General features: G+C 44.7%; 1 protein-coding gene across 3 annotated transcripts in view; it reads left to right on the forward strand.

The window, feature by feature from the left end:
• Window positions 1-21,738, forward strand: part of TASP1 (taspase 1) — a 215,769-nt gene that overhangs the window by 65,290 nt on the left and 128,741 nt on the right. For all 3 annotated transcript variants that reach the window (XM_069768773.1, XM_069768772.1, XM_069768774.1), the window contains one exon: window positions 5,960-6,039. In XM_069768773.1, the coding sequence (XP_069624874.1) occupies window positions 5,960-6,039 (80 nt within the window). The remainder of the gene's footprint in view (window positions 1-5,959; window positions 6,040-21,738) is intronic.

Genomic DNA, 21,738 nt, shown 5'->3' on the forward strand with positions numbered 1-21,738 from the left:
AAATCTATTTCATCTCTGTGTTTGTATTTCATCTTTACTCACAGTCATTATATGTGGGGGGCTGCCTTTTCCTTTGGGAAATTTCTCTGAGGCAAGGTAGGCTTATTTTTCTATCTTCAGGGCTAGTTAGTTTCTCAGGCTGTGCCGAGTTGCATAGGGAGCGTTAGGCGCAATCCACGGCTACCTCTAGTGTGGTGTGATAGGATTAGGGATTGCGGTCAGCAGAGTTTCCACGTCTCAGAGCTCGTCATATGTTTTTGGTAAATGTCAGGTCACTTTGTGTGCTCTGAACTTCAAGGTCCATTGTGGTTCTGAATTACCTGTTCATAACAGGAAAGGACACCATTATAGGCATTTACTACAGGCCGCCTGTGCAAGCTGAAGATATCGATGAACTCTTTATGCATCAAATGGCCAAGTTCTCCAAAAAATATGACATAGTGGTCATGGAGATTTCAACTATTCAGACATTTATGGGGAATCTCTCTCAGGCAAAACTAACAGGTCAAGCAAATTCTTATCCTCTCTTGCTGACAACTTTATCTTCCAAAAGGTAGGGGAGAAAACACAAGGGGATCTGCTACCTTGGAACTAATCCTTATAAGCAGGGAGGAAATGGTTGGGGAAGTAAGAGTGGCTGGGACCCTAGGAGGCAGCGACCATGCTTTTAAGGGACTCAGAAAGAGAATCTGAGGGATCCAATGGCTGGATATCCTTAAGGACAAAAATATCCAGGAAGGTTGGGAAATCTTGAAAAGTGAGATTCTCAAAGCACAGTCTTTAACAATTCCAAAAAGAGGGAAGAATACAAAACATTTAAGGAAACCAGGATGGATGAACGCAGAACTTAAACACATGCTAAAAAGGAAGAAAGAAATGGTTATCAAATGGAAAGAGGGAGGCATATCTAAAGAATAATATAATGCTGTCTGCAGAACCTGCAGGGCACGAATCAGATCGACTAAAGCTGACAATGAATTAAGGCTTGCAAGAGACGTCAAAAGCAATAAAAAAGTATTTGGGGGGATATGTCAAAAGTAAAAGAAAAGTCAAAGATGCTATAGGATTTTTACAGGATGAAAATGATGAAATAGTAAGAAAGGATGTTGAGAAGGCCGAATTTTTAAATTCCTATTTTGCATCTGTTTTCTCTCAGTAAGGAAATGTAACATCACCTGATCTTCACTGTCCTATTAAAGGAATAGAAGAATCCAGGATATTTATAAACAGAAAGATAGTGAGAAAACACTTAGCTAACATAGATGAATTCAAGTCTCAAGGCCCAGATGAACACCCCAGAGTACTGAAGGAGATGGCAAAATAAATTTTTGAACCACTCTCCATAATCTTTGAAAATTCTTGGAGAACAGGAGAAGTCCCAGAAGACTGGAGAAGAGCAAATGTTGTTCCTATCTTCAAAAAGGGGATGAAGGTGGACTCTGGGAACTATAGGCCAGTGAGTCTGACTTCTATACCAGGAAAGATCTTTGAACAAATTATTAAACAACATGTATGTAAGTACCTGGATAGGAATGAAGTGATTAAACATAGTCAGCATGGGTTTGTAACTAATAAGTCATGTCAGACTAACTTAATTTCCTTCTATGATGGAATCACTGACTGGGTGGATCAGGGAAAGGCTGTAGATATAGTATATCTTGACTTCAGCAAAGCATTTGACAAAGTATCTCACGCCATTATTATTGAAAAAATTACTATGGAATGGACAAGGCAACTGTTAGGTGCATTCATAACTGGCTTAGTGATCGGAAGCAAAGAGTGGTTGTAAGCGGCTGCACATCCAGTTGGAAGAATGTTTCAAGTGGGGTACCACGGGCTTCTGTCCTGGGCCCTGTATTGTTCAACATCTTTATCAATTATTTAGATCCGTGTTTCCCAAGTCCGGTCCTCAAGAGCCACCAACAGGTCATGTTTTCAGGATTTCCTTAGTATTGCACAGGTGATAATTGCATCACCTGGGCGGGAAAGCATTCAATTACCTGTGCAATAGTAAGGAAATCCTCAAAACAAGACCTTTTGGTGGCTCTTGAGGACCGGAGTTGGGGAACACAGATTTAGATGAAGGAATTGAGGGTGCACTGATTAAATTTGCTGATGACACCAAGCTAGGAGGGATTGCTAACACTAGAGAAGAGAGAGCGAGGATCCGAAAAGATATACATTAACTGGAGCAGTGGGCAGCAACTAACAGAATGGTTTTTATCAAGGAAAAATGCAAAGTACTACATCTGGGCAATAAAAATGCATATACAGAATGGGATGAATAGGGCTAAGCAACAGCACATGTGAGAAAGACTTGGGTATACTAATAGATGATAAACTGAACATGAGTCAACAGTGTGATGCAGCAGCAAAAAAGGCAAATGCAATTCTGAGATGTATTAACAGAAGCATATAGTCTAGATTACGCAAAGTCATTATTGCCCTCTACTCCTCTTTGGTCAGACCTCATCTGGAATACTGGCACCACATTTTAAAAAAAAGACATCAACAAACTGGAGCAAGTTCATAGAAGAGCGACCAGAATGGTGACTGGTCTGCAAACCATGTCCTATGAGGAACGGTTACAGGATTTGGGAATGATTAGCTTGCAAAAAAGAAGGCTGAGAGGAGACTTAATAGCTGTCTACGAATATCTCAAGGGCTGTCACATTGTAGAAGGATCATCTTTATTCTCATTTGCAAAAGGACAGACTAGAAGCAATGGGATGAAAATGAATGGGAGGAGACACAGATTAGATATTAGAAAAAACTTTTTGACAGTTTGGGTAATCAATGAGTGGTACAGGCTGCCACAAGGTGGTGAGTTCTCCTTCCATGGAAGTTTTCAAACAGAGGCTGGACAGACATCTGACTGAGATGGTTTAGTGAATCCTGCTTTGAGCAAGGGGGTTGGAGCAGATGACCCAGGAGGTCCCTTCCAACTCTACCATTCTATGATTCTATGACTTTTATCTAATGTGTATGCCTATAGTGATATGAACAGTTTTCATTTATGTTAGAACAAAGTCGAGAAAGTTTGGTCAAGTGTTTTGTATAAGGGTCCCCCCCCCCCCCAATATTTTTCTAGTGGGATTTCATTACGTTATTTGCACTGAATTAAGGCTTTAGCCACCTGAATGGATTTTTCCCCCTCTTCACGTCTGTGAATCTTTATATTTGTTTTGTATTATTTTATATTTATGTTCTTTATATTTAGACCAGAATTGCATCTTTCTTTATGGGTCAGAATTTTAGGTTAACTATAATAATGAATAGTCACTGTAAAATTAGGGAAAAAGTTCTACAAATTTTTCAAGGGCAGAATGGAAAGCTTGGAGTCACACTATATGACTGCAAACTGCCGAATCGTGAAAGTGTGCCATGTGTATTCTGTCCTGATTCTCCTGTATTCTCCACATGGGTGGGCAGTCACGAGACTATATGTACTCGTGGCCACGTCCTGACTATCCTCCTGTGCTTTTTTCGACTTTTATATTGAGAGAAACCTGATGTCACCAGTGCGTCCGCATGGAGAATATAAGGGTATCGCGAAATTCTGTGCATGGCACACTATTACGATTTTTCAGTTTGCAGTCATATGGAATGACTATATACTTTTCTTCTGAGGCCGTACAACCTGTTTAATATAAATAGATGGGAATTTATCCTGACTAGTGTTTCACCAGTCCGTCTTAAGCAAATGCCTTCTACAGACTGAGGCACCACATTTTTAAAGAGGGAATAACCCATCTTAATTTGGTGCTGTCCATTCTTGAGAAACTGAAATGTACAGCAGCCTGGTTCCTGTAAATGTGCAGCTCTGGTGAGAAGTTAATGCAATTGTATCCAGAGTTCAGACTGTTAAATAGTAGCAGACTGTGGGTTCACATGATGTTAATGGCCTCCATTAGTGTGACTACTAGTTATATGGATGCCACTGTATGGTCCCACTTTGCTAAGAATGTATACTTTTAATGTAGCCTGTTTTTTTCTGGATAATGTTCTGTGAAATGGTGTGGTCTACTTGCGGTTTACCAAGATGAGACGAGACCAAAAGGAGGGACTTTTTTCGCTGTCTGGCTAATGCATCCTATGAGCACTGTTAGCTTGTACATCTGGAGCCTTCCCAGTGTACACATTAAACTTGAATCACAGCATTACTGAGCTTTGCCTGGGCTGGATACCATTATATCCACGGAGAGCAAGAGTAGGCATGTACAGGGTTTGCAGCCAGAGTATTCTCATTCATTGACTGCAAATGTGATGAAAATGGAAGCTTAAAAATGGATAACTCCTACTTTGAAGGCATTCCGACTAAGACATGCAAACTTGGGTTTGAATTGGGCACATAATGTTTTTTCCCATCTCATATACTGATGACATATAGCTAGGACATTCCATGGCTTTATAATTGCTGCCGGTCTGACCTCAGGAGCCCGTATAATTCCTGAGAATAGGGGAGACACAAGGCTAGTGTAGTCCTCCATCGTCTTCACTGGATATTTTCTGTTATGTCCACTGCCCCCCCCCCCCCCTCCCCCACTGTGCGGGTGGTTTCAGCGTTCCCCATTCTCTTGCCTTGCTGCAGAATCCTGCACAGTTCTGTGGCCAGGGACCACTGTGCATGGAATATTCAGTGAATGCAGCTCTACACCAGCCATGGGTGCCCTTCATGCTTATATACAGTGAGGTTTAGCAGTATAATTGTAGAGCATTTTGCTTTGTAGTTGAGTTTTAGCACTGAACATTAATGAAATGAGATGATGCGGTAGTTATTACTAATATATATGTATACCGTATATTTTTGTTATGGCCAGCACACTGGTATATAAATGTTAGTGCTCAATGGTAGTAAATATATCTAATGGTATAGAGGGAACTAGCCACGACCATATAATTACCGTACATAGTGTCGGTCATCCCATACCACAATTAGGATTGTTTTTTTAGTTTGCACCTTTGCCACTTCTATTTGTAGTGTGGACCACGGTGAGAACTGTGGGCCAACACGCTCTGCCCAATCGCTATCGGCTAGCTGAATATATCTGGACCTCATTTTGTCCTTCAGACACAGCACTTCTGGCGCTGTTGGCCCGTTACTTACTTTGCTTGTCTTACAGAATTTCTATTCAAGTAATATCACCCTTTTTGCCGATATCTCTGTGTAATTACACGTGATATATTTTTGGTTCTTTTTCATCTTTGTGCTTATCAGTTCATTTTTTATTTTTTTCAGATCTTGATTTTTTTTTTTGGCTTTCCGTTACTTATTAGTCTTATTTTTTTTTTCTATTTTGAATGCCTCTTGCCATACTTCAATGATAATGTAGAGCCTTTGAACATTAAAAAATATATAAAAACAATAATTTCTTATTTATTTCTAGCCTTTCTGGGTTTCCTACAACTGTTTCTTTTGTTCTTGCGGATGATTCATTTTTTGTATATATATTTGCCTTCATTTGTATACATATATAATAGAATGTGTTTTTCTCTGTATCATTATATCCCCAGTCTCTTTGTAAATGGTGATTAATAATTTTCAATTTTATGTTCATGTTTTGTGACACTTACTGTACTTTATTTCTACAGAATACTAATATGAACTAGAAAGCATTATTTAGAGTTTGCTAATATATTTTGCACTTACCGTATTCTTTTGTGGATTAATAATTTATATAATTGCAATTATAGTGCGGTTGATATTATTGCTAATACCGTGCAGTATTATTTTCACAAAATAAATACTTCCAATACCTTTTTTTCTGAGCTAAATAAATATGTATATAATGTTTCATAGTATGATCTCTCATGAGTGACTTGTCTAGGAGTGCTTTTATACTGCAATCATGAATTTAAAATCCAGATTTCAGAGTTTTTTTCTTAATAGATAACTACCGTACTTGTCTTGAAAATGTTTTAAAATTGCAAATTTAGCTGACATTTCTATTTATTTTAGCTTTCTAGTTGGAGATGGTGCTTTCAAATGGTCTGTGGACCATGGGATACCAACATGCCCTCAAGATATCATGGCTACAAGTAAGTAGAGAGATATCATACAGACAATCCAGTTTAGTCTTATTAGGTGTTGGAGTAAAGAAAGTCATGTCATATGTGGTTGTAGTGAAGATCAAATAAGATGTGCAGCACGAACATTACGGTATCTTGACTGGTATGTGCTGGATTATCTGGTCCGAGCAGTATCTAAAGGTGCAGGCCAAGGAACGCTGGTTTCCCATGATCTTGCAGTATAAAGAGGCTACCGACCACCCAATGAGTGGAAAAAAGCTTGTTTGTACAGTGAAATGTTTTATAAGCACGCTTAAAAACCATCGTTCTCGGCAGCACATCATGCTGTGGAAACAGGACCTGGGCTGCTGAGAAATATGGCCGCCTATGCACATTGAAAAATTAATTACAGATCACTAGATAACTACTTTGGGTGGTTTTGCATACTTTTGATAATGCATATCAAGTCCAGGACCTGTGCAAGTGAAGACAACAGCTTTTCAGTCCAGTAAACTAGCATATTCAGATTGGGTTTCATGACGTGTTGCTGATAGACATGTCACATCACACGTCCCTCCAGCTGCAATGACAGTGCAGAAGTTTTGATATTAGAATATGTCTTAATACGGATCTGCCGTGGATGTGTGATAGATGTGGGACCTTCCTCTATCTTGACATCGAGAACCAGTCTCTCACTACTATCAGTGAAGTGGTCGCCGTGAATGCACGGCTTTCTTCGTTGATTTGATAGGAGCCCTAAAAGCCTCCCAAAAAAACTAAGCAAGCATTTTTGGCTTTTTTTCAGAGCACCCATAGTAGCAAATGGAGAAAGCAGTTCCAGGGCAGCCACCTCTCCATTCACAATGGCAAAAGATAGAAGATTTTATTATTTGTTGGCAATTTGTTTGCTAATATAAGTACAGTATTTGGCTGGTTTGTTGTATTTCACTATAAATATAAGTAGAACTAGATGGTGGCCGGATTCTAACTCATCGGGTATTCTAGAATAGGTATGACAGAACTTGTTCAGTAAACGTAGCATACAACAGCCCACATAGCATATAGCACAGCCCACGTAGCATATAACACAACCACGTAGTATATAACACAGCCACGTAGTATAGAGCACAGTCACATAGTATATAGCACAGCCACGTAGTATATAGCAGCCATGTAGTATATAACACAGTCCACGTAGTATATAGCACAGTGCACGTACCATATAGCACAATCCATGTAGTATATAGTACAGTCCACGTAGTATATAGTACAGTCCACGTAGTATATAGTACAGTTCACGTAGTATATAGCACAGTTCAAGTAGTATGTAGCACAGCCCACATAGTATGTAGCACAGCCCACGTAGTATATAGTACTGTTCACGTAGTATATAGCACAATCCATGTAGTATATAGTACAGTCGACGTGGTATATAGCACAATCCACTTAGTATATAGTACAATCAACGTAGTTTATAGTACAGTCGACGTAGTTTATAGTAGTCGACGTAGTATATAGTACAGTCTACGTAGTATATAGCACAATCCACGTAGTATATAGTACAGTCCACGTAGTATATAACACAGCCCACATAGTATATAGCACAATCCACGTAGTATATAGTACAGTCCACGTAGTATATAGTACAGTCCACGTAGTATATAGCACAATCCACGTAGTATATAACACAGCCCACATAGTATATAGCACAATCCACGTAGTATATAGTACAGTCCACGTAGTATATAGCACAGTCACATAGTATATAGCACAGCCACGTAGTATATAGCAGCCATGTAGTATATAACACAGTCCACGTAGTATATAGCACAGTGCACGTAGTATATAGCACTATCCATGTAGTATATAGTACAGTCCGCGTACTATATAGCACAGCCACGTACTATATAGCACAGCCACGTAGTATATAGCACAGCCACGTAGAATATAGCACAGCCACGTAGTATATAGCACAGCCATGTATTATTTAGCACAGCCACGTAGTATAGCACAGCCACATAGTATATAACACAGTCCACAGAGTATATAGCACAATCCACGTAGTATATAGCACAGTCCACGTAGTATATAGTACAGTCCACGTAGTATATAGCACAGTGCACATAGTATATAGTACAGTCCACATAGCATATAGCACAGTCCACGTAGTATATAGCACAGCCATAGCCCACGTAGTGTATAGCACAGCCACATAGTACATAGCAGCCACGGAGTATATAGCAGCCCACGTAGTATATAGCAGTGTGGGCACCATATCCCTGTTAAAAAATTTTTTAAATAAAAGCCATGTAGTATTTAGCACAGCCACGTAGTATAACACAGCTCACGTAGTATATAGCACAGACACGTAGTATATAGCACAGTCCACCTAGTATATAGCACAGTCCACGTAGTATATAGTACAGTCCACTTAGTATATAGTACAGTTCACGTAGTATGTAGCACAGCCCACGTAGTATTTAGTACAGTCCACATAGCATATAGCGCAGCCACGTAGTATATAGCACAGTCCACGTAGTATATAGCACAATCCACGTAGTATATTGCACAGTCCACCTAGTATATAGCACAGCCCACGTAGTATTTAGTACAGTCCACATAGCATATAGCACAGCCACGTAGTATATAGCACAGCCATAGCCCACGTAGTGTATAGCACATCCACGTAGTACATAGCAGCCACGGAGTATATAACAGCCCACGTAGTATATAGCATTGTGGGCACCATATCCCTGTTAAAAAATTTTTTTTAAAAAAAAATAGTTATACTTACCTTCCGGCAGCCCCCGGATCCAGCCCAGGAGTTAGTGATGCTCTCACCAGGTCCGTTCCCAGTGATGCTTTGCAGCAATAACCCATGATGACGCAGCGGTCTCGTGTGATGCTATGTCATCTGGGGTAATTTCGCAAAGCATTACTGGGAACGGAGCATCGCGAGGATGAGGAAGGCTTCGGGGACCGTTGGAAGGTGAGAATAGCTAGATTTTTTATTTTTTTAATATTTTTAACATTATATCTTTTTACTATTGATGCTGCATAGGCAAAGCGTGGTTGAAATCCCGCGCCAATTCGCAGCCGAACTGCGCCTGTCGCTGATTGGTCGCGCCCAGCCGGCCGCGACCAATCAGCGACGCGGGATTGGAAGTGGACCTTAGATGATTATATATATATAGAGAGAGAGAGAGAGAGATTTTTTTTTTTAAACTAAATTTTATTGAAGAATTTTCATATATATGGTAATACAAAATGATTAAATGAACACAAACAAAACCGAATACACAATAGGTATGCATTAGTTTGATATGATTCTGGCATTATTCAGAAACTCTTACATTTTTAACAATTTTGATAAGAAGAAAATACATGAAAGATTCTCAGTTTGTCTCCCATAGTTGAGGTCTACCTATGATGTAAATTACAGACGCCTCTCATCTTTTTAAGTGGTGGAACTTGCACTATTGCTGACTGACTAAATACTTTTTCCTATCGCCACGACAGCACCCCTACGAGAGAGGGGATCCGCCCACCTTCCGGACAGGAACCTACAGAATTTAAAGGGGAGGTCCCCCTCATCACTCCAGTTTGGGTTCCTGTCCGGACGGCGGGAGCCTGCAGCAGCAGTCTTACCCGGGCCTCCATGCCTCCGCGCGGTATCTTCTAGGAACGGCGGAATCGGGGGCTCGGAAGCAGCGTCGGGGGTGTCCTGCGTGCAGACCCCCCCCCCCCCCCCCTCGTCTGACCATGAGGAGCGCGTCCCAGGAGTCGGGCAGTGCCGTCCTGGTCCGCGGTTGAGCGCGGTGTGCAGCGTCCACACCGGCGCTGGTGAACCCGGAAGTAGTTGGTACGCTTCTGGGGTAAGCCGGGGGAGGAGCACTGCAGCGCTGTAAAAGAGCGGCGCCTATGGTAGGAGGCGCGCAGCCATGTCCTCAGTAGGGGACGCCGAGCACCCTCATGGAGAGGGAACGGAACAGCGCAGTAAGAGCGGTAGCGGCCGCTCAAGGAGAAGCAGCAGCAGCGTGGTACGGGGGCAGCAGCGTGCGAGCGCCCCAGCGTCACATTTGGATCCTACTCCTCCAGAACCGGTATTCACAGAATCAGCCTTATGGTGAGTGTTAAATCAGACACCTGGTGCTGATATGGTCTGTTATTTGTGCTTTGTTTTAGGGAAAAAAGACCACTAAATCTAAGCACAAGCAATGTGCTCTATGCATGACTCCAATGCCTGAGAGTTATACCAAAAGGCTGTGTCAGGCTTGCATATCTCAGACCTTAGAAGAGGAAGCTCCCCTTCGGTCATCAGACCTTAGAGCGGTCATCAGGGAGGAAATTAGCTATTCCGTTAGAGGCAGCCGCCAGGAAAGGTCGGGCAGGGATGTATCGCCAGGATCTAGCCTGTCCCTGCAAGAAGGGGAATGTTCCCGATCTTCATCTCCATCTTCCTCAGATGAAGAGGGAAGGCCTTGTTTCTCGGTGGACAACATGGACATGTTAGTTAAAGGAGTCCGAGCTACCATGGGTGTTGCAGAGAGCAAGGAACCAAGGTCCGCACAGGACATAATGTTTGCGGGCTTGTGCCAGAGGAGTCGTAAGTCGTTCCCGGTGGTGGATACGGTTAAGACTCTTATAAAGAGAGAATGGGATAAACAGGATAAAGGTTTCCTTCCGTCATCAGCTAAAAGAAGGTATCCCTTTGAAGATAATGAGCTGGCAGAGTGGATGAAAGTCCCGAAAGTGGATGCAGTGGTGGCTTCTACGTCTAAAGCCGGTACTTTGCCGCTGGAGGATGTGGGCCTTCTGAAAGATCCATCAGATAGGAAGGCGGACATGTTTTTGAGAAAAGTATGGGAATCAACTGCGGGGGCGTTCAAACCTGCTATCTCTAGCACGTGTACGGCTAGATCCGTCATGGTGTGGATATCCCAACTAGAAGAACAGCTGAAGTCCAAGGTGCCCAGAGACAAGATGTTGAACTCACTTTCGCAAATACGTGAGGGGGTGGCGTATTTAGCGGACGCGTCAGTGGATTCTTTAAAATTGGCGGCAAGATCAGCAGGTCTCTCAAACGCTGCTCGTCGAGCCCTATGGCTTAAGACCTGGAAAGGGGATGCCCAGGCGAAAGCTAAACTATGTACAATTCCGTGTAGAGGTGAGTACCTGTTTGGCCCGGTATTGGATGATATCCTAGCTAAGGCTGAGGATAGGAAGAAAGGTTTTCCTAAAGCTTTCAATCCTACCTTTAGGAATACCTTCAGGAGACGCTTCCAATACCGAAGACCTTACCACAACCGAGACTGGGAACCATCAGACCCAAAAAAGAAAGGTTCGGACTTTAAGGCTTCAACATCTTCCTCGAGAAGAAGAAGAAACTATCGTTAATAAAGATCTTCCAGTAGGGGGCAGGTTAAAATTCTTCTATGCTCAGTGGGCCAAAATAACTTCGAGCAATTGGGTTCTGGGTATAATTAATTCAGGGTTAAAATTAGAGTTCCGGGAAAGACCTTCTCAATTTTATATCTTGACTGCCCCTGATTCCTTAGACCAACAAAAGGCCCTTGAAAAAGAGGTCCAAATGTTAAGACGGAAGAAAGTCATAGTGGAGGTTCCAAAGCATCAACAGGGGAAAGGGTTCTATTCCCCTTTATTTTTAATCTCCAAGCCAGATGGATCCTTTCGAACCATCATAAACTTACGGAGATTAAACAAACATCTAGAGTATCATGCCTTTAAGATGGAATCTATTAAAACGGCAACTAAACTTCTCTTTCCCAGATGTTATATGACAGTCCTGGATTTAAAAGATGCGTATTACCATCTGCCCATTCACCAGGATCATCAACAATTCCTCAGAATGGCAGTGCGCTTAAACGACCAGGTCAGACACTTTCAGTTTGCTGCAATGCCCTTTGGTCTATCTATGGCACCGAGGGTGTTTACTAAAGTCATGGCAGAAGTAATGGCCTATGTCAGAGAACAGGATACGTTAATTATACCCTACTTGGATGACTTCCTGGTAGTGGGGAATTCCTTTTGCCAGTGTAGTACTCGCCTAAATCATGTAATATCTTCCTTACAGGACTTGGGTTGGATAGTCAATATGGAGAAGTCAGGACTCGATCCATCAACAACTCAGACTTTCCTAGGTATTCTGCTGGATTCGGAAGTGCAACAATGTTTCCTTCCGGAGGAGAAAAAGCAGAGGATTGTGCACAAAGTCAGTACGGTAACAAGGAAGCCAGATCTGACTTTAAGAGACGCTATGTCCCTTCTGGGATCCCTAACGTCCTGCATACCAGCCGTCCAGTGGGCTCAATTCCACACTCGAGTGTTGCAGGCCCAAGTCTTGGATACAGAGAGGAGTCTTCAAGGGCAATTAGGCGGAAGACTCAGGCTGTCCACCGCCACTCTACACAGTCTGAGATGGTGGTTAAACAGAAGACATTTAGGGAAAGGAGTACGCTGGAGTGTAGTACCAGACAACACGGTCACAACCGATGCCAGTCCAATAGGTTGGGGAGCTCACATAGGGGATGTCTGGACTCAAGGGCAATGGTCTCTCTTAGAGGCTCAAGAGTCCTCAAACTGGAAAGAGCTCACGGCAGTAAAGAAGGCCTTACTCAGGTTGCTTCCATCTCTGCAGGATTCACATGTAAGAGTCCAGACAGACAACACAACAGTAGTGGCGTATCTCAACCATCAAGGGGGTACAAGGTCAAGATCCCTAATGAACACCGCCACAGACATACTCGAAATAGCCGAAGCCCATTTTCGCTCTCTATCAGCTGTTCACATTCGGGGAGAGCTCAACACAGAGGCAGATTACCTCAGCCGTCATTCTCTACGTCAGGGAGAATGGGTTCTAGATCGATGAGTGTTCAGACAGATAGTGGACCTGTGGGGATTGCCCGTTATCGATCTATTCGCAACGAGAGAGAACAGGCAGACCAGGAAGTTCGCTTCTCTTCGGGTGACGGACAAGCCCTGTATAATAGACTTCCTTCAAATACACTGGGATTTCCCTCTGGCTTACGCGTTCCCCCCAATGTGTCTGATCCCTATAGTCCTCAGAAAGATCAGGGAGGAGAGGGCGAGAGTGATCCTGATTAACCCCCTTTTGGCCCAGGAGGGCATGGTTCTCGTTACTCAGGGCAATGTCTGTTTCCGACCCCTGGGTACTGCTGTCCAGCCCGGAGCTTCTTTCTCAGGGTCCATTCAGTTACCCCAATGTGGAATCCCTGCATCTGACGGCGTGGAATTTGAGAGGGAGTTATTGAGGAGAAGAGGGTTTTCAGAGGCTCTCATATCTACCCTTTTAAATAGCCGGAAAGAGGTTACCACTAAAATTTATGCTAAAACTTGGAAAAAGTTCCTTGCCTTCTACCAAAATCCTTTTTCTGGCAAGGTCCCAATTCCGGCTATTCTGGAGTTTTTACAGAAAGGCCGAGAATTGGGCTTGGCGGTAAATACCCTTAGAGTCCAAGTATCAGCTTTGGGAGCGTTATATACCAGCGATGTGGCGGGAAATAGATGGGTTTCCCGATTTATCAGGGCCACTGAACGTAGTAAACCAGTGTATATTCCTAGATTACCACCATGGGATTTAAATTTGGTTTTAGACGCCTTAACAGAACCCCCCTTTGAGCCATTAGATTCTGTCTCCATAAAAAATTTAACCTTAAAAACAGCCTTCCTAGTAGCCCTGACCTCTGCTAGGAGAGTGAGTGACTTACAAGCTTTGTCGATAGATCCTCCTTATTTAATGGTCTTTCAGGACAGGGTAGTGTTAAAACCTGATCCAGCATACCTACCAAAAGTAGCTTCCAAATTTCATAGAAGTCAGGAAATAATTTTACCATCTTTCTGTGACAATCCGAATTCAGCTGACGAGCAGAAATATCACATGTTAGATGTCAGAAGAACTCTATTAGAGTACCTACACAAAACAGAACCATGGAGGCAGAGTAGGGCTCTGTTTGTTTCCTTTCAGAATCCAAGGAAAGGGGCGAGTGTAACTTAAGCGTCTATCGCCAGATGGATAAGAGATGCCATATATCTTGCTTATACTGCTAAAGACCAGACACCACCAGATGGCATCAGGGCCCACTCCACTCGAGCCATGGCCTCATCCTGGGCGGAAAGAGCGGACGTCTCCATAGACGTAATATGTAAGGCGGCAACTTGGTCATCTCCTTCCACCTTTTATAGACATTATCGTCTTGATTTATCTTCAGAGGCCAATTTAGTTTTTGGCCGTACAGTACTTAGTGCTGTAGTCCCTCCCAGGTGATTGATCTTTGAAAATCTCTCGTAGGGGTGCTGTCGTGGCGATAGGAAAACCGGTTTTTACGTACCGGTAATAGGATTTTACGGAGCCACGACAGCACCCGCACATTCCCCCCCGTAGTTATTCACTGGTTTCTGCACCCTTTGGGGAAAGTGTGCTTATTAAAAAATCACTCTTTAGAAGGTGATGGTATTTAGTAATGTTTAAGTATATATGTGTATGTACTAACTCAATGGCGGTGTCCCTTATACTCTGAAACACAAACTGGAGTGATGAGGGGGACCGCCCCTTTAAATTCTGTAGGTTCCTGTCCGGAAGTTGGGCGGATCCCCTCTCTCGTAGGGGTGCTGTCGTGGCTCCGTAAAATCCTATTACCGGTACGTAAAAAACGGTTTTTGCCCCACTGTATTTTCATGGGCCGGCCTTATAGACATATTTATTTTTCATATTGAGGATTTTTTTTTTTTTTTTTTTTTTTGAGTTTTTCACTCGACTAGACCTGCAACTAAACCCTGGCTTGTAGTGTACTACATGCTTCAGTACTTCAGTATCTCAGTATACATTAAAGTTAACTATCTCCTATAGGCTGGGCTTCATTTGAGTACAAAGATAGTGTCATACTCTACATCTGCCGTAATTTTTTTTTATAATTTAATTTATTAATTTTCATAGAAGTTTAGAAAACGTTTTGTAAATGTTATTAATTAGTGATGAGCGAGTGTACTCGTTGCTCGGGTTTTCCAGAGCACGCTCGGGTGACCTCCGAGTATTCATGACTGCTCGGAGGTTTAGTTTTCATCGTGGCCGCTGAATGATTTACTAGCCAGGCTGAGTACATGTGGGGGTTGCCTTGTTGCTAGGGAATCCCCACATGTAATCAAGCAGGCCAGTAGCTCTAAATCATTCAGCTGCCGCTATGAAAACTAAATCTCCGAGTAGTCATGAAAACTCGGAGGTCACCCGAGCATGCTCGGGAAAACCAGAGCAACGAGTACACCCGCTCATCACTATTAATAATAATATAAATATATTTCTCCATCGTCTCATTGGGGGACACAGGACTGTGGGGACACAGGACTGTGGGTGTATGCTACTGCCGCCAGGAGGCTGACACTAAGTAGGTATAAAAAAAAAAAAAGTTAGCTCCTCCTCCATAGTATAAACCTTGCCACTGGCCCTGACAGCTCCAGTTTATGCTTAGTGTCCGTAGGAGGCACATCTCTGGGTTTTCCCAGATGCTTTTTTCTCTGAAGATAAGACAGGGGCGACGGACCCTTTTGAAGGGGTCCGATCTCCCCAAACCAACAACGGGCGAGCACGTGGAGTGTCGCCTCCACGTATCCTCTCCCGCGACGTGGGATTTTTTTGCCGGACTAAGAACCTGACCACCCTGAGGTAACGGAACCCTAGGTTGTACAGGCATTCATTCCTTGTCCGTGCAGCCTCCACTTCATCACCAATGCACGACTACGGTGTTTAAAGGAGGCAGACGGTCCCTCTCCTCGCCTTCTGAAGGGTGTAAGGAGTTAGGGTGCCTGCACCGTCTTTTAATATTTATATATGTATATATATATTTATATGTGGATTTTTTATGTCTAACCTTATGCGCTGTCAGAGGGCTGCACAGGGGGGGGGGCTCCTGCTTCATCGCGCGTTCTGCTGGCGACTATATCCGGCGCTGTGCTGGTTTCCAGCGTTTTTTCCCCACAAGCAAACTTCAGCAGAGGCATGGGCGGAAGTCCCGCCCCTTTTTTAGGCGGTTTCCTTTTCGCTGAGGCATTATGGATCTTGTAGTCTGAGCATGGGCGGAAGTCCCGCCCCTTTTTCGGCGGCTTCCTGTTTTCTCTGTACAGCCTGTGGCATTATGGGTCTTGTAGTCTGGGGGAAGTCCCGCCTCCTTGGCGACGGTTTACTTCCAGTTTCGAGCACCCAGCTTTCCCGGGAGAGCAGGGGAAAGAGTAAAATCTAGATCCCTGCTTCGGCCTAAACCCGGTCCATGTGCGGTAACTCCTCCCACTTTTTTCAGGCATCCGCCCTGTGAATTAGTTTATATGTGTGGTTTGCACAGGAGACATGGTTCAGTGTTTGAGAGCATACGGGGACACAGGACTGGGGTAAGTGCTACTTCCCTCAGCCTGACAACAGTATTTGTTCTAGACCTAGTAGCTCATAAGGAGATACGGAGCATAGCAGCAGCAGCAATAGAGTCATGTCTAGAAAGACTAAGACTCACTCAGTTCTGTATACCTCATGCATTACCTGTCAGTCTACTTTTCCGCATGCGCAAAGTAACCATTTCTGTGAGGCTTGTGATTCCGAGCGCGTGCAGGAGCCCCCGTCTGCTACCCTGTCTGCTTCCCCGCCGGCTATCCTGCCGGGTGTGCCTGTACCTGGGTCGGCAGTGTCTCCCCCTGAGTGGGTCATATCATTAACGCAGTCTATGGCGTCTCTAACAAAGGCGGTTGAGTCCCTTCAAACCCCTGTCAGGGACATTCATCCGCCTGTTTTGGAAAGATCCTCCGATTTTCAGGATCCTCCGGCCTGCAGGGGCCGTACTCCCTCTAGGCAGACACAGGGGAAACGATCCCACACAGCGTCTCCCGGTCCGTCAGGTGCATCAGCATCTTTGAATCCTGTCTCTCGATCTCCCTCTCCTGCGGAATTGAGTGAGCACGGTTCGGACTATGACTCAGAGGGGTCTTTTGATTTAGAAGCTCCTGGTTATCAGGAATCTGTTGACAGTCTCATTGAGGCCGTTAACCAGACTTTGGGAGTAGAGGATGTGGCCACCTTACCTTCTGGTCATAAGGTGTCCTTTAAGAAATTCAAGCAACCTCATAAGGTGTTTTCTACTCATCCTGAGTTTGAGGATTTAGTCCAACGTCACATGGAGCGACCGGATAAACGTTTCTTAGGCCAGAAGGCCCTAGGTGCAAGGTATCCGTTCGCTCCAGAGCTTTGTAAAAAGTGGGCAGAATCCCCTTCAGTGGATCCTCCCGTATCCCGTTTGGCCTCTAGTACGTTGCTGTCTCTTCCTAATGGGTCGTCTATTAAGGATCCGACTGATCGGCTCCTAGAGAGTCTAGCTCGGTCTCTGTTTGAGGCTTCAGGGTCAGCCCTCGCACCGTCTTTTGCGGCCACATGGGTTGCCAAAGCTATGATAGCTTGGTCAGAGTCTGTAACTAAGGCTCTTCAGGATAAGGGGTTTCCTGTAGAGGTGATAGAGATGTCAAATCAGATATCTTTAGCAGGAAATTATCTGATTAATGCATCCTTGGATGCGGCAAATTGTTCAGCATTGGCTGCGGCAAATGCTATTGCTATCAGAAGGGCCCTATGGCTAAGAAATTGGCGGGCGGACTCTACTTCAAAGAAGTCCCTTACATCCCTTCCTTATCAAGGTGTCCGTCTTTTTGGCGAAAAATTGGATCAGCTTATATCTGATACCACGGGAGGTAAAAGTAATTTCCTTCCTCAACAAAAGGTTAAGCAACCTTTTCGTCGCCAATTTCAAGCAAGATTTAAATCCTTTCGTAACTCCCGGTGGTCTGCGGCACCAAGCGCAGGTCCCCCAAGTCGGCCTGTCCAAGACCGGGAGCACCAGGTCTCCTATAGGGCCAATCCATTGGCAAGAATGCGGTATCAACCGTCAAGATCTAGGGGATCTAGATATCCTCGATCTTCGGCTAAATGACTGGAGGCAGCCTCTCGTCGCTTCCAACAGAGTAGGCGGTCGCCTACTACTGTTCCATCAGTCCTGGCTGTCAGTTGTTCACGACAGATGGGTAAGAGACCTGGTGGTTTCAGGGTACAAAATAGAGTTTTCCTGTCTCCCTCCAGGCCGTTTTTTTCCGTCCAGTCTTCCCAGTTCAAAAACCCGTCTAAGAGCTTTATTCAGAGCAGTCGAGTCTCTTCAGTCCAACGGGGTCATTGTCCCTGTTCCATAGGAAGAAAGGTTCAAGGGGTTTTATTCAAATCTGTTTACGGTTCCCAAAAAGAATGGGACCGTGAGACCCATTCTGGACCTAAAGTGTCTAAACAAATTCATCAGCACTCGTCGCTTCCGTATGGAATCTCTCCGCTCGGTCATTGCGGCTATGGAAAGGGGAGAATTCCTGGCTTCCATAGATATTCAAGACGCCTATCTGCACGTTCCTATATTTCCTCCTCATCAAAAATTTCTACGGTTTTCCATAGGCGAGCGACACTTCCAATTCACTGCATTACCTTTCGGGCTCGCCACTGCTCCCAGGGTGTTCACGAAGGTGATGGCAACAGTGGTGTCAATCCTGCACTCTCGAGGCATAGTCATTCTGCCTTACTTAGACGATCTCTTAGTCAAAGGACCAACTTTTCAGGCATGCAGGGACAACGTCAACATCTCTTTGGACACCCTAGCTCGTCTAGGGTGGCTGGTCAATTTAAAGAAGTCATCTCTAGTACCATCTCGGAAGATCTCTATTTTAGGGATGATCTTCGACACCTCTCGGGGGCTAACTATTTTACCCCAGGACAAGGTGCTTTGTCTCCGGCAGGAGGTAAAAATTCTTCGGCAGCCAAGTTTCCATTCAATCCGGTTCTGCATGAAGGTCTTGGGCAGGATGGCAGCAGCTATAGAAGCGGTTCCATTCGCCCAATTCCATCTTCGTCCACTCCAACAGGCACTTCTGTCAGCCTGGGACAGGAGTCCTTTGTCTCTCAACCTCGGGTGTCGTCTGGCTCCTGGGGTCAGGCAATCCCTGATATGGTGGATAAGGAGTCCCTCCCTACTTCAGGGGAAAGCCTTTCCTCCAGTTCATTGGCTGGTAGTCACTACGGACGCCAGCCTTCTCGGTTGGGGAGCAGTGTTTCTCCAGCACACGGCTCAGGGTCGTTGGTCCCCAAGGGAATCAACCCTTCCAATCAATCTGTTGGAAATAAGGGCAATTTGGCTGGCTTTGCAGCACTTTCATCATCTTCTGGCGGGTCGCCCGGTGCGGATCCAATCGGACAATGCCACGGCTGTGGCCTACGTAAATCATCAGGGGGGGCACTCGCAGCAGATCAGCCATGCGCGAGGTAGGACAAGTCCTCCGCTGGGCCGAGAACAATCACTCTGTGATCTCGGCAGTTTACATCCTAGGCAAGGAGAACTGGGCAGCGGACTTTCTGAGCCGACAGGGTCTTGCGCCCGGGGAATGGTCTCTTCACCCCGATGTTTTTCGGCAGATATGTCTACGCTGGGGAATCCCGGACGTGGATCTAATGGCCACCGGGTCGAATACCAAAGTACCCAGGTTCGTTGCACGGTTTCGAGATCCAGGAGCAATTGCCGTAGACGCACTAGTCCTATCTTGGAACCAATTTAGTCTTCCATATCTGTTTCCCCCTCTGGCGCTGCTTCCAAAGGTCGTCAGGAAGATCAAGTTAGAGGGAGTTCCGACAATCCTAGTCGCCCCAGATTGGCCTCGGAGGTCATGGTACGCAGACCTAGTTCAGCTGATCGTCGCGGTTCCTTGGCAGCTACCAATGCAGCCAGATCTTCTGTCGCAGGGGCCGATATTCCACCAGAACTTAGAGGACCTGCGTTTGACGGCTTGGCCGTTGAATCTTGGATTCTGACCCAGGCCGGTTTTTCTCAGAAAGTAGCCTCAACTATGGTTAATGCTCGAAAGACAGCTTCAGCATGCATTTACCACCACACCTGGAAAGTCTTTCTCTCATGGTGCAGGAAGAAGGGTCTTCCTCCTCTTCGGTTTTCCATTCCTAATGTCCTAGCTTTTCTCCAATCTGGTCTAGACTCAGGTCTCGCTCCAAGTACCCTTAGGAGGCAAATATCCGCCTTATCGGTTCTTTTCCAGCGCAGGATCGCTACCAATCTGCAAGTAAAAACTTTTTTGCAGGGAGTCTCTCATATAGTCCCTCCTTACAAAGGTCCGATAGAAGCTTGGGACCTTAATTTGGTCTTGAGTGTTCTTCAGGAACCTCCATTTGAGCCCCTCCAAGATATTCCTTTAAGGTACCTTTCTTGGAAGGTTTTGTTTCTGGTAGCTATAACATCCATTAGGCGGGTATCGGAGTTAGCGGCCTTGTCCTGTCAGGCGCCGTTTCTACAATTTCATCAGGATAAGGTGGTGCTGAGACCAGCACCTTCCTTTTTGCCAAAAGTAGTCTCCTCATTCCACATTAATGAGGACATTGTCTTGCCTTCTTTTTGTCCTGCGCCTACACACCGGGTGGAAAAAGCTCTCCATACTCTAGATTTGGTGAGAGCTCTGAGAAGATACGTTTCTCGGACCGCTTCTTTTCGAAAGACGGATGTTCTGTTCGTTCTTCCTGCGGGTCATAAAAAGGGACTCGCAGCCTCTAGATCGACCTTAGCCAGATGGATAAGAACCACTATTCAGGAGGCCTACCGTATCAAGGGTGCAGCCATCCCGGCTGGGATCAGGGCACACTCTACTCGGGCGGTAGGGGCTTCCTGGGCGCTTCGGCACCAAGCTTCAGCTGAGCAGGTTTGCAAAGCGGCCACTTGGTCCAGCCTGAACACTTTCTCTAAACATTATAATATCCACACTCAGGCCTCTGCTGATGCAAGTTTGGGAAGGAAAATTCTTCAGGCTGCGGTATCACACCTATAGGCGGTAAGTGCCTAGGGGTTTTCTTCCAGTGAGTCTTCTTCCCACCCTGGGACTGCTTTGGGACATCCCACAGTCCTGTGTCCCCCAATGAGACGATGGAGAAACAGGGATTTTTGTGTTACTCACCGTAAAATCCTTTTCTCCGAGTCGTTCATTGGGGGACACAGCTCCCTCCGTATTCATTTTATTTGTCTATGGGGTTGTTCAGACTATAGTAGTATTCTAGACATGTTGTCTTTGCTCTAATGCTGTTTTGTTTTCTCTATCTCCTACTGCTTGTGCACCAAACTGGAGCTGTCAGGGCCAGTGGCAAGGTTTATACTATGGAGGAGGAGCTAACTTTTTTTTTTTTTATACCTACTTAGTGTCAGCCTCCTGGCGGCAGTAGCATACACCCACAGTCCTGTGTCCCCACAGTCCTGTGTCCCCCAATGAACGACTCGGAGAAAAGGATTTTACGGTGAGTAACACAAAAATCCCTGTTTTATGCTCTTCAACAGGAGTGGGTATTTTAATTTTCCCAAGGGGTCACATGAGAGACCGTTACAGTTGTGGAGGGCCGAACCAATACACTGAAATGGATTCTGTTAAATATTATCTTTAATATATTCTTTTAGATTTTGATATTAATTTTATAGCTTATTTTTGAGCAGATCAAAACCATATAATTTACTGATTTTTATAAAATATGTAAAAAAGCAGTAAATCAACAAGTATGATCAACAGTACTATGTCCCTACATCTCCTCACACAGTGCACTGGACCCTTCTGCCTCCCATATACAGTATGATGATCCCCAGCCTCGTA

The sequence above is a fragment of the Ranitomeya imitator genome, chromosome 5 (assembly GCF_032444005.1).
Source record: "Ranitomeya imitator isolate aRanImi1 chromosome 5, aRanImi1.pri, whole genome shotgun sequence".
NCBI lineage: Eukaryota > Metazoa > Chordata > Amphibia > Anura > Dendrobatidae > Ranitomeya > Ranitomeya imitator.